A 17055-nucleotide genomic window follows, 5' to 3' on the forward strand; every position below is an offset into this window, starting at 1 on the left:
ACCGGTACATGTCTGAGCAAACATCAGTGTGATTATGCAGAGGGTCTAATATGAATGTATATCATCACAGGTTTGGCCTGTTCAGCCGCAGCTTGGAGCAGTATTTAAGCATCGAAAAATTAAAAAGCAAAAAATAGTTACCAATGGAATATTTCTTGATGTTGTTCAAAGATAAATCTAGAGTAAAAGGGATTTGTTCTGGATCAGCAACCGAATCAAGTCGATTGGTTTTGTTGGTGTGAAATCCTCGGTCGAGAAGTCGATAATAAATATGAGCCATGTCGTGAATGGAGTCTTGAAACTGATTCCAGGTCATAATCGGTTGCACTTTCACAGATCCAACATGGAACATAGCAATTTCAGCCGGAATCTTTTCAGATGAAATTTTGTTGTCTTTTAATTCTTTTGGTGGATCCGAAATATCCAGGAATTGTTTCACTTGAAGAATTACTGAACAACTACGACTGGGAACTTTCTCTGAAACAAAAGAAAATATATTTAATAATGGATTTAATATAGTTGACAATTGTGAGAAAATTGTTGCAACAATGACAATTATGCAACAATGGCAATTGTGCAACAGTGACAATTATGCAACAATGACAACTATGCAACAATGACAACTATGCAACAATGACAACTATGCAACAATGACAATTATGCAACAATGACAACTATGCAACAATGACAACTATGCAACAATGACAACTATGCCAGAATGACAACTATGCCAGAATGACAATTATGCAACAGTGACAATTATGCAACAGTGACAATTATGCAACAATGACAATTATGCAACAATGACAATTATGCAACAAGCAAGAAAGGCAGTAGACACTTGGTTGTAATCTAGTAAATTTGTGGTGTGGTCCTTGGCTTTGGCAGAGGTCATTTTGGATAATGATAGCATCTTTATTTCCAAGAACCACAGACATTTAATATGAATTGAGTATAAAAGTTATGTTTTAGGAAATGAAGGATATATTTTTTTAATTATTTTTTATGTAAATAGTCATATCTTGCTATGATATGCAGACCGTTTTGATCATATTTGATCTCATCAGGCAAGAAGATTTAAAAATTAAAAAAATTGAAAAGGTTCAAGACCATTTTCAATTTAAGAGGATAGAAAATATATTTTGCCATGACGGGCGTGAAACAAGATTGAATTGAAAAATGGTCTTGAACCTCTTTCAATTTTTTTAATTCTTAAATCTTCTTGCCTGATGAGATCAATTATGATTGGAACAGTTTGCACATCATAGTAAGATATGGCTGTATTTATATAAAGAATAATAAAAAAAAATATAATTTGCTCTCTTTGATTGAGCACTGTCAACGACCCTTGTTGAAATTCAATTATTCTTAATTTTTGGATATCTTTCTACCTGGAATATATATATATATATATATATATATATATATATATATATATATATATATTCCAGGTTAATATTTTCCAGAGTTGAAGTAATCAATGAACTTTTACAGAGATTCATACAAGAGTGCTCAATACTGAAGTAGGGCAAGATATACATTTTTATTTGTTTAACATAAGCATTTATATGTCACTACACATTCATGAGTATGTTTCGTTAGTTATAACTAGAGACTGCTTCAGATAATATTATTCATACAAAAGTAAAGTTGGTAATAAAAATTGTAAAAAAAATTCCAGCACATTTACATCAGGTGGTTAGTCACATGATATTTAGAAATAAAAAAAGCCAACAGCATTTAAATAAGTGAAGAAAAAAAAGAAGGCAATGAAATAACGATATGCATATATTATTTTTTTTAATTATTTTTATTTAAATATTATTATGTGCATAAAAGTAATATTTAAATAAAAATAATTTAAAAAAATAATAAATAAATAATACGTCATAAAAAATGTGGGGGGGGTCACAAAAAATGTAAACAAAGGGCAGATAACCTCTTTCTTAAAAAAAGGGTAAAATTTTACATTAAGGCCCATCTAACGTGTGTATATAACAAAATATTTTTTTGTAGATTTTGGTGTGCTAAAAACGAATCTGCAAACCGTTTCCATCGCAAATTTTTTAAAAAAGTGGGTGATCACTTTTCCATGTAAATTTAACTTAAAATGAGCACCCACTTTCTGGCCACCTGAGAGAGGGGGCATTTTCTTTTAGTGTTTATTGGCTAAAAGGTTTTTCGATTTCTTTTTGTGTTTTCATCTTTCAATAAAGACACGAGGAAATTAAAAAATACAGAAATATCGGTATTATTTTACTTTTAGGCTCGTACGTCTCACATTTCGTCAAATTTTAATTTTTCGCCAATACTACACTGTGACAAGGCAGTTTGGTACACGAGTGCACATTTAATAGCCTTCGTTTATGCTTGCACATAGCGTAAACGAAGGCTAGGCTGTGAAATCGAAAAACGTCCCAAGGTCAGGCGTTAATATCATGCAAAAGAAATCAAACAAAAATCTTTTTAGCCAATAAGCACACAAAAAATGCCCCATCTCTCAGGTGGCCAGAAAGTGGGTGCTCATTTTCGGTTAAATTTACAGGAAAAGTGATCACCCACTTTTCGAAAAAGTAATTTCTTTATATCATGGAAACTATTTTTTTGCAATGGAACCGGTTTGCAGATTCGTTTTTAGTACACCAAAATCTACAAAAATAATATTTTGTTATGTACGAACATGAGACGGGCCTTAAAGTAAAATAATACCAAAAAAAAAGTGTCCAGGGAGAGAAAAGAAAAAAATACAACAGAATCGCTAGTAAAAAAATAAATTAATTAACAATCTTGCATTTATGGTGATTAAAATCGAGCATAAAAATTGATATGACCTCCCGTGGTCTCGTGGTAAAACACCAGACTACTTATCAAGCGGTGACACGTTCGATCCTTGTCTAAGTCTAGCCGTATTGATGAGAAATAAACTCCGAAACATTCATGTCTATAGTGTATTTATTTTTATAAACGTAGTAATATTTAAATAAAAATATCTTTTAAAATATTAAATAAATAATACATCCTAAAAAATGTGGGGGACGACAAAAAAAAATGTAAACAAAGGGCAGATAACTCCTTTCTTAAAATAGTACCCAGAGAGCAAAAAAAAAAAAAAAATACTACAGCGCTAATAAAAAAATAAAAATAAATCAGCAATCTTTTGAATTTATGCAGATTGTGTATGTATTTATCATAGACTCACTCTCTTATTAAATATATATTACGAGGAATAATTTGCTAGGTGGAAATAATTTGCAAAAAAATTTTTTTTTTTTAATAATAATAACAATGGCATTCCTCTGATTCAGTCTGCGGTTGTTTACAATATCATGTCAACTGATATTTGGGCTTGATGATCTTAAAAATAGTCTTTCTTCTGTTATAGATTAAAAAAAAAAAAAAAACATTGGGTTTGTATTACTGTACACATAGATTCGAAAAAGTTGTCAAAAAACAAATATATAACAAATAAATGTTATCAAAGGCAAGATAAGTTACTTTTCTACCAAACTGGATATAATTTTCGTGTTTTTATTCAGCTCGAAAAGCATACAGTGTTTAGCGATGTATTGGAAAATTCAAAATGGCGGCCGATTCTCTCTTTAACACGGTAAGTTTGGAAAAAGGTGTAATAAACAATAAACTAGACAAATGCTGTTAGAAATTCGCTCAATATATGTTACCGTGACATAACTTGACATATATTCGGTGGTTTTTAATAGTATTTTGTCTAGTTTATTATTTATAACACCTTTTCCTGAACTTACCGTGTTAAAGAGAGAATCGGCCGCCATCTTGAATTTTCCAATACATCGCTAAACACTGTATGCTTTTCGAGCTGAATAAACATGTTAAATTGAATAAAAACACGAAAATTATATCCAGTTTGGTAGAAAAGTAACTTATCTTGCCTTTGATAACATTTATTTGTTATATATTTGTTTTTTGACAACTTTTTCGAATCTATGTGTACAGTAATACAAACCCAAAAAATTTTGCAGGGGGAATATTTTACGTTACACTAGTGTAAAGATTCTTTTTTATCTATAATTGAAGAAATATTATTTTTAAGATCAGATTTTTTCGATTTTCGATATTTATCGGATGAAAACATATCTAAGAACATTATCAAAAATATGAATTACTTTTATGTGAAATTCGCAAAAGATAAGCTCAGTCGTTTCAGAACATATGAGGAACACTCTCTCTCTCTCTCTCACACACACACACACAAAGTAACTTTTATTTAATAATAGAATAGATATATCATTCAAACATGGTAGTGTTTGAATATATGGTTAAGTGGCAGTTTTAATCATTTAAAGCTTCACCACTCACTCATTTTTCGACCAAATTTCAAACAATTATAACAGTTTATAGACCACCATCTCAGCTATATTGTAAAAAAATTTTTCCCATTTTTGTTCAGTAAAACAAAAGTTATGATGAATTTTCTGGTGTTCAAAATTGTAAAATTATGTAAGGTCGTGAGCGATGCTTTTTATGATTGGTTTCCATAGTAAAATTGTCGCTTCAGCGAATACTGTCGCAAAAAGAGAACAATTCATGAAACAGAAAGCATGAAAGAGAGATAATTGAGGGTATTTTATTGAAAGCAGACGAGTGCCGTACATTGTTATACATATGTTTATAGGGTCAAAAAAATAAGAATGAAATTAAACACAGAACAAGTGAATTTATTGGAAACCTGGAAAAATCATGGATTACAATAGAAAAATGCTAGCATAAAACGTAATATGATTAAGCTTAAACATGGAAAAGTAAAGGACTAGTTGTTAAAACTGGAAAAGAAAAGGACAAGATATTCTAGTAAAAAATATAATAAATTCATAACTTAAAATATTGCTGCATTAATTCAATTTATAACATTATATAATCAATTCTTAATGCTGCAATATTTTAAGTTATAAACTTATTATATTTTTTACTAGAATATCGTCTTTTGCTATTGTAATATATATATATATATATATATATATATATATATATATACATATATATATATACATATATATAGTAATTTATAAAATATATATGGCAATTAAGCTACACTGAATATTACGCGTTTCATCCACTATAGCACTGAAGCATCCTATAGTGGATGAAACGCGGAATATTCAGTGTAGCTTAATCGCCATATATATTTTATAAATTACTAACTAGCTCTACCTACGTATTGAGCACTTTTGAAGTAAATACTTAAAGTTTACACATAAATTTATACTTTTGTATATTAATTTTATATGAGTAAATGAAGTAGTTATATATATATATATATATATATATATATATGTATATATATATATAACATGCATGCATAAATAGAAATAAATTAAATGTGAAGAGAATAAAAGGGTCACTACGAAGCAAGTGTTACCTAAAACAAAGTTTTGCAAATGAAAAATGAAAATGAAAATGAAGAAAAACGAAATTTTATAACAAAATATTTTCATAACAAAATATTAGAATATAAAAATCACTTTCAGTTAATAAAATATTCAGAGTTCAAATGGGTGGTTGGTAAAGAAATTTAGGTTAATAGTCACAAATCAAAATGTTCACAGTGTGAATATATGCATATGTGAGTATTTGGCATTTTTTATTTTTTTAAATTATTTTATTTTAGTATCTTTTTGTAAAATAATCAAAGCTTCTTTACACTATATATATATATATATATATATATATTAAATTGTGATTCAATGAATTTCAAAAAACCCTTATTGAAATGAAGTGGTTGAGTTTCATATCAAAGATTTTTATTATTCTAAACAAGACAAAGAATACTTTAGTATATTAATCTCCTTAACCTATAGGGCTTCGATGTCTACCATTTCATCAGAGGAGAGAAAATATTAGAAAGTAGTTATAAAGGTATGCACCCTATTTGCTAAAGTCAGTGAGACATGGAAAGTCAAAGTCAACATAATTAAATTGTCTTTAAATTATCAGAAGTCCTATATATATATATATATATATATATATATATATATATATGTATATGTATATATATAGTCTAAAGAAGCTTTGATTATTTTACAAAAAGATACTAAAATAAAATAATTTAAAAAATAAAAAATGCCAAATACTCACATATGCATATCATTCAAACATGGTAGTGTTTGAATATATGGTTAAGTGTTAGTTTTACTCATTTAAAACTGCTTTAAAGCTTCACCGCTGACTCATTTTTTGACCAAATTTCAAACAATTATAACAGTTTATAGACCACCATCTCAGCTATATTGTGGAAAAATTTTTCTGTCTTGTTCAGTAAAACAAAAGTTATGAAGTTTCTGGTGTTCAAAATTGTAAAAATATATGTACGGCTGTGAGCGATGCCTGGTTTCCATAGTAACATTGTCGCTTCAGTGAGTACTGTCGCAAAAAGGGAAGTAATTCATGAAACAGACCGAATAGTAGTAGCATTCTACTCAGTCATGGCTGTTAGAACAAGAACAATACCCCTGTTGATTAAATAAAGGCTTTGTTCAAAATTTTTTAGTTTGACAGAAAGATTTTCGGAGTTTGACAAAATACAACTGAAAACGGTCAGAGGTAACATTGACTGCAATGTTACAAACATTACATCAATGTGGACAACACTTTGAATAATCCAAATAATAGAAATTACCAATCTTCATCTCAAAAATTTAAAAATACAGGAATTCCTTTTCTTAAAGGGGGGAAAAAAAACACTTACTTTTATGAGAAAGAAAATAATGACAGGCAGGTGAGGCAACATCATAAACAGATTTATCGTGTTTGTCTGTGAGCAGGAGATCGGCATCGGACAATTTCAAAAGCATTTCCAAACAATCCTAAAAATAACAACAAAAACAAAATGAGAAACTGTCACTATGCCAAGATTGTCATTAAAAATGAATAGAATTTTAGGTTCTTTTTTGTTATTATAGTGAAATTTGAAAATTGAAATACTGAATTTCAAGTGAAACCAATGGTAACTACTGAATTGTCATGTCACAGTAATCAACATATCCAAAAATTACAAAAAATGATAAGGTAGAAAATTAATTATTAATGAAAATAGATTTCGAAGACAATTAGCGAAAATTGAGCTTTGCAAAAAAATAAACTGGAGAGTTCTAATTGTAACCAAAGGGAGGTAAATCTTTTCTGAAAACTGAAAATCTTTGGCCAATTTAGCAAAACTTAATACAAGCAAAAATGCAAGAACTCCTCCTCTTGGAGGCTTATTATGACTACAGTCATAATAAGCCTCCAAGTGGAAGAGTTCTTGCATTTTTGCTCACGACACCAAATACAGAATTAGAATAGGCATATAAAATGTAATAACTAGGGCAACAGAATACTTTTTTCATTGTTTTGACTCTTGAGTGTCTATCCGTCAATATCTTATATGCTTTTATACAAAGTGATGTGGTTCTCGGTTGATTAACTTTGTCTAACTGTGTCGGATATATATACTCGAGAGTCAAAACAATAAAAAGAATATGCTGTTGTCATAGCCCTTGTAATAATGGTGTGGAGAGTCACAACAATAAGCACCCACAATTGGCATGTGCCCTATGTAGAGAAGTACTGGCACTTGAACCTGTAAACATGTCTGATACGAAAAATAATATGAAAATAAGAAGATAAATGCAAATTTAAGTGTTATAGAGGTTCGAGATAATAGCATAAAAAGACATTTATTTTGTTCTGTGAAAGTGACACGATCTTGCTCACATGAAGCTGTAGTCAGTCGAGAACAGGACGAAAAGAGAAAATGCAACGGCTGCTTGGGGAAGAAGCAAACAGGTAGTGGTAGAGAAAAGGTCTCTTGAGTTCAAGAGTTAAGAGTCTGAACCTTATATTTTCTTTCTTTTTTCTCTGCTTTAAGAATAAGCCAATGTTTTGTTGAATGCAAACATAACTTCGACATTGAAAGAATTTACGTGACTAACAGGGATTAATTCTAAAAAAAGGAAAAACTATAGACAATCTTTCGAAAACAATCTTTAGTTGATTGGAAATAGGACATTCAAAAACCGAACAGACATTCTGGACAACTCAATACTTCTAGATAGAAATGTGCACTCTCAAGTTGGCAATTAATAATTTTGAGAAGATAACTTGTATATTTTTCAAGGGAAATAACTCTTGAAGTAGCTAATGGGCGGAATAAAGCTTCTTTGTTTTCTCTGTCATTTGTTACATGAAAAAAAAAGAACAAAAGAATTTTTCACTGACCTCTGATTCATTCATGGCAGCCAAATGACAAACAGTTTGTCCATCTTCATTCGGACGATTAATGACTTCCGTTATTATTTCCCGGCTTGGAATGTTTGCTTTGCAAACCTTTTTGCCATTCAAATTCAGCAAAAGAATTTCAAGACATTTTGTATTGCCGCTGCGTGCCATGTGATGAAACATGGTGGATACATTTGCCTGTTAAAGAGAAATAAAAATGTTTATGGAGGAACAGGACATCATATATTCATATGAATACTAGCAGATGTACCCAGCGTTGCCCGGTATTAAATTTTTTCACTTCTTGTAAATAAAAGCAAATACTCAAGCTGAGATCGAAACCAAAACCTAAACACAGTGAGTCAAGTATGATAACCATCAGGCCAGCTTGCCATGTTCTTTAAAAAATGTTTTAAAACCTACTTATTCTTAACATAAGGAAGCTGCCATGTGAACCATTCACACATGCACAGTAATGAAACAGTTGGCAAACAGATAAAAATCTGATGACTTCTGCATACCAATTTTTCAATTTTTACCCCTTAACAGCCCTTTTTTATAGATGAAAACTGATTAAAACGTTTTCCGCATGTCTGAATACTCTATATACCAAATTTCAAGTCTGTAGATCAAAAATTCATTGAGTATATAGGTTGAGAAGTGTCCTCACACAAACATTTTCACTTTTACAGATATATAGAAAAGTTTCTTTTTGGAATTTTAAAAAGTTTTTTTTTAATTTTTTTTTTTTGTTACACAGTGATCACCACTTATCAAGGCCTGGAAGCCACTCAGGGATAAGGGTTATTGCAAGTACATTACGTTAGTGTGGAGATTTGATGAAGTGTTTACTTAAGGGGGCGGTTCATTAGGAATTTGTTAACATTGGACTTGAAGACATCCAAGTTGTAGTCCGGTGGGAAGCAGGAAGACGGAACAGAGTTTTGAATTTACATAATAAATATATGTTTATGAAATTTAAAAAATAAAAGTTTTTTATTTGAATTTATAAGTTTATGAAAGTATAACATTTAAAAAAAGAAATATCGGAAAAATGTAATTTAAAAAAAAAGAGTACATTCACAGGGGAGATATAAGCGTGAAAGAAAAAAAGCAAAGGAACCGATTTGCCTTGTCATTGCTTCTGGTAACGCTACACCAGAAATTAGGTAGTATGTTAGCTGACTATAATCGAGAAGGGATACGTTATATGCCCACTAAATTAGTATACAGGTATCCAAGGAAGGAAAGATTGTTATACCTTTTCTGTAAGAGTCACGACGGATCCTTTATTTAGCAGCAGCAGACAACAATCTTTGTAACCACTTGCTGCTGCCCATTCCAGAGGAATCCATCCAGAAGGATCGGCAGAATTCACATTGGCACCAGAATCCAATAAAACTTCAAGACATCTGAAAAGAAAGAAATTCTAAGACAAATTGGAATGCAAAAAAAAAAGTAAGGACAGACTTAAAATAAAAGATTGACATGAAATCCGTTACTGGAGTAATGGCTAGATCATCCTACCTCTCCAGAGAGTATCCCAATCCTGGAGCAATCCTTTACTTGGAGCAATCAGATACTACCCAATGATATTTGTTATATGGATGGATTCTAACTCAGAAAATAGCAAATCTTCTTCCTTTGTCAGTATGCAATTGTAAGAATTAAAGGAAAAAATAAGGGAAATGAGTTATGAGGCTGCCAAATGTAAACCCAAGGTTAACTTTTTACTCTTCTTACTGGAAAATGGTTTATTCTCATTCTTACAGCCTCTTTCACATGGAAGAGATTTTCTTGGCCTCTATTGTACCATTATGTCTAGCTGCAACAATAACAAAGAACTTCCCTTTCTCTCTTTCTGTACGAAAAACTAAATGAAACTGTCATAAACAAAGCTTCTTTCTTAGAACAGACTGACAGGACTTTAGAATGAAATGGAGAAAGATGACCTAAGGCCTTGAGAATAACTCTAAAATCTGAAATTGAATAGAAACACACCTAATAAAATATATAATTCTGTTGAACATAAAAATTTTCACATGATTGGTGACAGTTATTAGTTGTATTTCAGTTTAGTTTTCCATTTTTAAGTGATTCTCGAGGTCTCATGTGGTCACCAGTTGCTATTTTTTGGGTCTTTGATACCAATTTTTGATTGATATAAAAACGCTTTAAAATAAGTTGAAACTTAGACATATAGGTAGAAGAGCATCTTATCTTGCTTTTCGTAACATTTATTTGTTGCAAATCTGTTTTGTTTTTAATCCCGTTTTTGATCTGTTAATACAAAATACCTGAACATCTTTCTAACACTTATGCTCTAGTGGCTTCAGAGACCAATCAGTAAATTATAAAATATTTTTAGTTGATCATCATTAAATAATATGAAGGGATATTTGATGATCATCTCATCAGTAAAAGGTACGATATTGAATCGGTTTCACACTCACAAGACTTTAATCATTAATATATTTATGCATATAATAAAGGTCAATGTGCATGTGCTCAACTCATTTAAAAAATCACATGAGTGTTCCCTTTACCATATCCGAAAACTACTCACACCTGAGAGTACCCTGTATCTCTACAAAGCCGCAATCCACCGATACATGGAGTATTGTTGTCATATCTAAGATGGTACCTCTATCACTAGTTTCTCATTTTTACACAGGGTCCAACACAGAGTCTCCAATCTAATTGGTCGCACACTATCAACCAAGCTTCAACCTCTGTCTCATCACCACAATGTTGCATCCCTGTGTCTGTTTATAAGTACCTTAACGGAATGTGTTCTAATGAATTCATAGTATGTGTACCCTCCCAGCATACATACCCCCAACAAACTAGTCTAGCATCAAAATCCCATCCCTTCACTGTTGAGGTTCTGAGATGACGACAAGCCTTCTATTATAATAGTTTATTCCCATGGACAGTTAAACTTTGGAATTCCCTCCCTGTTTTCTGTTTCCCTGACTGTACTAACATGCAGAGGTTTAAATGTAATGTGAACAGATATGTCTCTCGTCTCCTCACATATTCACCTGTAAACATGGTTTCAAATAGTAGCCCCTTATGTCCAAGTGGCAATATGCCTTGTTTGGGATGAACAATGGATAAAACTTTTTTTTTTAATTCATATGTGCAAGTTTATTTTTATTAGCAAACAAGAGGTGGCTTTTTAACAAGCACCATGCAAGTTCACAAGAAAAAATAGTGAAAGTTGTGCTGTGTCTTCTACAATAATAAGTTTTTTTTTCGTCATTAAAAGCGCACAACATATGTCACATAATCCATAATAACTCGTAAATATTAAAGTACAATAATTTAAGGTTAGTGTAGTCATTTAAAATAATTAGTCCACCGACTTAGTCGGATTTGAACCTTACAATTCATCCTCGTCCTTATGTTTCCAAAATTCTCAATAACTACTCATTACATTTTTCTGAAATTTTACATAAAGTTACAGCTACCCAAGGGAGGAAATGTAACATTCTTGGATTTTTAATAAAAATTCTGGTTGTGTCCCTAGGAGGTCAAAAGTGGTCAAAATGGCAAAAAATAGCACTTTCCAGGATATAGAATCCTTTCTGACGATTAGATTTTGCTGAAAATTACTCAAAAGCAAGACCACATGGATACACATCTGGAAACGTTATATTTGACTCTGGGAAAATTCTGGGGCTTGAGCCCCAGGGTGTTTTAGGGGTGAAAAACACTCCTTTTGGGGCTAATTTTAATTTTTCTCCTAAAATTCAAGGTATAAGTCAGGGGACCATATAGGTTTTGATTTGTTGCACTTTAAAATCTCTGAGTTATTTGCACAGATGAAACCGGATTTTGTAGCTTGTGTATGGCATATGATGCAAGATAATAATGACCCATAAAAAAATTTTTTTAAAAAGTTTTCTAATTATTAATTTATCGATTGTCTGAAAGAAAATTATCCCCAGGTAGATGTGGCTTTTTGTTGTTGTTTTTGTGCATATTTTTAGCACTGTTCATGGCACGTATTGAATTAAAAATAAAAACACAGACAAATCTATATATAGATCAGCATAAGTCAAAACAATTGCTTATATAGTTGATAAACAAACCAGTAAAAGATAAAGCAGTAAAATATTAAAAGTATTTATAGTATTGCACTATTGAGCTATTTAAATGAACTTAGTATTGTTAATATATATATATGTATATATATGCATATATTGTTTTAGTTTTTGAAAGTATATATATATATATATATAAATGACAAAACAGCTATATTCAAAATTTAAAGATGTTATTCATCTTACCATTTATTTATTTCAACATGTCAAAACGTCCACTTTTTTAACAGTACCTGTTGCGTAGCGCAGAAATAATCATGTAATTATTATGTCAATTTTGAATATTTTCCGTACAGACTCATAAAAAAAATAGTAATTTTTAAACTTTAAAAAGAAAATAACAAGAATTGGGCATTATCACAAATTCGAAAAAATCCAAAAAATATTTGCATCATGTTATATGATATTAGAGTCATGTTTGCTTTAATAGGAAAGCTATTGTAGTTAAGCTTACCATGCATCAAGCTTCATAAATAAAAAAATTTGTATAAATAAAGGGTGAAACATTATTGAAAAAGCATATTTTTCCCATGAACATAATTTGATTAATATATACAAAAGGTCGATAATTAAGGTCCAAATCAATTTACATACTTTCTTTTTTAATTACATTTTCACCCCACACAAGGCACATTGCCACTGTGGTGTAGGGGGCTACTATCAGGGGCAGCAACTACTGGGGCACTTTGTTGGGATTTGGGCAGCAAGATGTCGGTTCACATTACACTTGAATACTGCATGTCAGTACAGTTAGGGAAGCAGGAACCTGGAATGGAATTCCAGAGTCTAGCGGTTCTGGGGAAGAAACTACTGGAGTAGAAAGACCTTTTACATCTAGGGATCTCTACTGTGTGGGGGTGGGATTTAGCTGCCTGTCGGGTTTGTCGAGGGTGTCTACGTCGTGGGGGCACAAGTGTCTGCAGTTCGTCAGAGCATTCACCATTAAAATACTTGTAGAACAGGCAGAGGGATGCAACGTTTCATCGATGGGACAGAGGGTGAAGCTTAGATGCCAGTTCAGGGCCTATCAGATTGGCGACTCTCTTTTGAACCTTGTCTAGGAGCGAGAGACTAGTAGCAGATGCACCAGCCCAAATGTGACAACAATACTCCTTACATGGGCGAATGGTAGCCTTATAGAGGTACAGGATACTTTCAGGCGTCAGTAGTTTTCTAGCACGGTACTTATATAAACTTTATTTCATTTATTTATTTATATATATATATATATATATATATATATATATTCTTGCAAAATATATTCTTGCAAAATATATATATATATATATATATATTCTTGCAAAATATAATATATTCTTGCAAAATATATATATATTCTTGCAAAATATATATATATATATATATATATATATTCTTGCAAAATATATATATATATATATATATATATATATTCTTGCAAAATATATATATATATATATATATATTCTTGCAAAATATATATATATATATATTCTTGCAAAATATATATATATATTCTTGCAAAATATATATATATATATATTCTTGCAAAATATATATATATATATTCTTGCAAAATATATATATATATATTCTTGCAAAATATATGCTCAAGAGGTAACCTCATTTTCATGTTACATTAAAGAAAATCGATTTTACTAAATAACTGTATGTTAGTTACTGTTTATAGTGAGAAAATTGTTTTAAGTGTTCTTTTTAAGATTATTAATTCAACTTGATTTATATTGATAACATATTTAATTTAATTTATTTCAAATTATTATGACTGACATCGATTTTTTAGAAACCAGTTTCGAATTATTTCCTCTGGGTGCCATCTATTGGATCAAATACAATATTTTCCTTCGGAAACTCTTCAAACTGTGGCAAATTACATTTAATACATATTAGAAAGTGCCTTTACAAAAAAAAAAAAAAACAGCCAGTGAAAGGAATTCCATTTTTTCTTAAACTATTCGCAAGTCACGCATGCATTTAAAAAACTTATTTTGCAACAACATGATGTCATAAGCACCCATGGCCATGTGGGCAAAATAGTGTGTCTGTAAGTTTTGCCTTCTTCCTTGCTTTGGTGTTTCACGTTTGAGCCCGGACACGGCAGCTCATATTTTTTTTCTTTTTTCAGTCACACAGGCACTCCCTGCTATTTTGATTGAAAGAAAAGTTGTTTTGATTCATTTATTTTATTAGGGGGGGGGGGATTTTTTTTCCTGAGTACACGAGCAACAAAAAGTGCTCAATATCCAGAGAATAGCTTCTTCTTGTATCCCTTCTGCTGAAATATCTGGTGTCACATACTTCATTGGGGGGGGGGGGGAATTACATTTTCATGTTTTTATTTATTCTTTTTTTTTAAATTGTTGTGGAGGTATTGACGTTGCCCACAATGAAAGTGATCAATATCCTTAGCATAGTAGGTGTGTTCCAAATGGAACTTCATGTCGACCCGAGCAACGCTAGGTATCTATGCTAGTTATACAACTGTATTTACTTAGCATTGAACAGCATATTTAGTGAATTTACTTGTTTTGTTTCTTTTTCTTTTGCATATGCCAATTTGTTAAGGTTTATTTGAAAATATAATTTTTGTTCCAATTAAAGGGAAGTAACTCTGGGTGAACGAATACAGTTACATCACCTTTTTTTAAAGATTGCAGTCATTTGAAAGTAATTCTGACCTCGGCAAAGTATTTCCAGGAAGGAATAAAATCTAATTACATTTTTTTCTTTCTTAACAATATGCTACAATGATCCACAAAACAATCTGACTGATGAGAATTAAATGTTGGTTTTGTAGGAAGAAAGCTATCAATGACAAAAAAACAATAACAAGATTGACTTTACATTATATATTAGAAGAAGAAGAAGAAGAAGAAGAAGAAGAAGAAGAATACTTGGTAATGAACAATAGAAAACATACACAGTTGGGTTTTTAAAATGAGCTAAGATTTGGCAAACAAAATTGTAACTTCTGCACAAACCTTAAGTGTCCATTTTTGGCTGCAGCGTGGAGAGCATAGAATCCCATTTCAGAGGCAGAATCAGACGAGACATATTTTAGAAGCAGTTTCAAACATTCTGTAAAAGAACAAAATTAATTTAGTTTTACATCATATCAGTGCTATTACTTGCTCTACTATATTCAGCAGAAACCTACACACTGTATAGGGACCACATAAAGAGGTTGGAAGCAATACAACAGCGCCACCTAAGAAAAATTATAAAAAATGGAACAATCTTATACCAACTATTCAAGTAGTCAACAGAGCTTACATGGACGGTATAGAAGCCATATTCACCACTACACAACTGCGATGGACTGGACATGTGGCCAGAATGGAAATAATGACATTCCAAAAATCCTATTATGTGGAGAATTGAAAAATGGATATAGAAAGATTGGTGGGAAGAAACTCGGCTACAAGGATGTGAAATAGTGTCACCTAAAGGCAATGAATATGAACACTAAAAATTGAGAAGAGCTGCCATCAACTATTTTTAGTTTCTTTTTTCTTAAATGTCGGAAACACTTTTTTATAATACAAATAAAAGATAATAAATTAACATAATGAAACATTTTTGGAATTAAAAAAAATACAAAATGAGAAATTAACATAACGAGAATGTCTAAAACAGCTTCTTTTTTTTAAATAGACTTTATTAAGCGAATATTGAACCATCGACTATTTTAAGTTTTTTTTCTTAAATGTCGAAAACACTTTTTTATAATACAAATAAAAAATAATAAATTAACATAATGAAACATTTTTGGAATTAAAGTCTGTTTTCAGACAAACAAAAAAAAAAAGTAGTGTTTTCCACATTCTCTTTATTAAAAGAAGTCAATTTATTTATTTATTTATTAAATAAGTTAATTTATTAAGAAAAAAAAACTAAAAATAGTCAATGGTTTGCCCTTGTTGACCCATACTTCCACCATATTTCCGCCAGGGGCCGTTAGTGCCGTTATCTCTCAAACAAGATGGTGTGTAGTGAAGCTTCGATAAAACGTCTGATAATATTAGATTTTCTTAAATAAAAAAAACTATTTGATCGATTTACGTGGTTTTTGGAATATAACATTTTCATCCAGTGACAAGTACGTACATTATAAAGATTTTTTCCAAATGTTTCTTATAAAAAAGGTTTGTTTTGGCCCCGTTATAGACAAGAACCTAAATTTGTATTAAATTTATATTTAAGGCGTTCTTATTTCGTTGTTCCTTTCGTCTGTCGACCCCAACACAGTGCCAAACAAATAATAGAAATATTTTGAACTCACTGTTTTTTTGGAGACACTTTATTTCCTGTCTGTACTTTCCATTTTACATAACAAATTTTGACAGACTTGTCACTGGTTAGCGGGGAATCATTGTCGTCTGCTATTCATATCTTTCTCACTCAACTCTCTCTTACTGCTCTGCTGGTATTTCTGCGTGATGTCACCAGTCCTGCAACCTCCTACTGCTCCTCTTTCTATTTCACTGCAGGACTGTTGTCGACGTGACTTTACCGCACATTATGGTACAATCACTTTTACTAAAGTAATTGTCAGTTTTTATTCATTTGTATATTTTATTTTAATAAAAATAACTCAAATCAGCTTTTATTTATAGTGAATTATTTAACTTATAATTTTATATACGTATTTGCTGGAAAAAAACACATAATACATGGCAGGAACCAAATGCGAGATAACTTGTAAACATTCTAT

At 30.9% G+C, this 17055-nt stretch overlaps 1 protein-coding gene across 1 annotated transcript in view; it reads right to left on the reverse strand.

Annotated features, from left to right (window-relative positions):
* Positions 1–17055, reverse strand: part of LOC145265397 (cortactin-binding protein 2-like) — a 344684-nt gene that overhangs the window by 57409 nt on the left and 270220 nt on the right. The window contains exons 8-12 of the mRNA XM_080121218.1: positions 15323–15419; positions 9494–9644; positions 8233–8430; positions 6722–6839; positions 142–477 (exon numbers count right to left, since the gene is read on the reverse strand). Of these exons, the coding sequence (XP_079977344.1) occupies positions 142–477; positions 6722–6839; positions 8233–8430; positions 9494–9644; positions 15323–15419 (900 nt within the window). The remainder of the gene's footprint in view (positions 1–141; positions 478–6721; positions 6840–8232; positions 8431–9493; positions 9645–15322; positions 15420–17055) is intronic.

This window comes from Euprymna scolopes, chromosome 40 (genome assembly GCF_053919585.1).
Source record: "Euprymna scolopes isolate OS-2025 chromosome 40, ASM5391958v1, whole genome shotgun sequence".
In the NCBI taxonomy this organism is placed as follows: Eukaryota; Metazoa; Mollusca; class Cephalopoda; order Sepiida; family Sepiolidae; genus Euprymna; species Euprymna scolopes.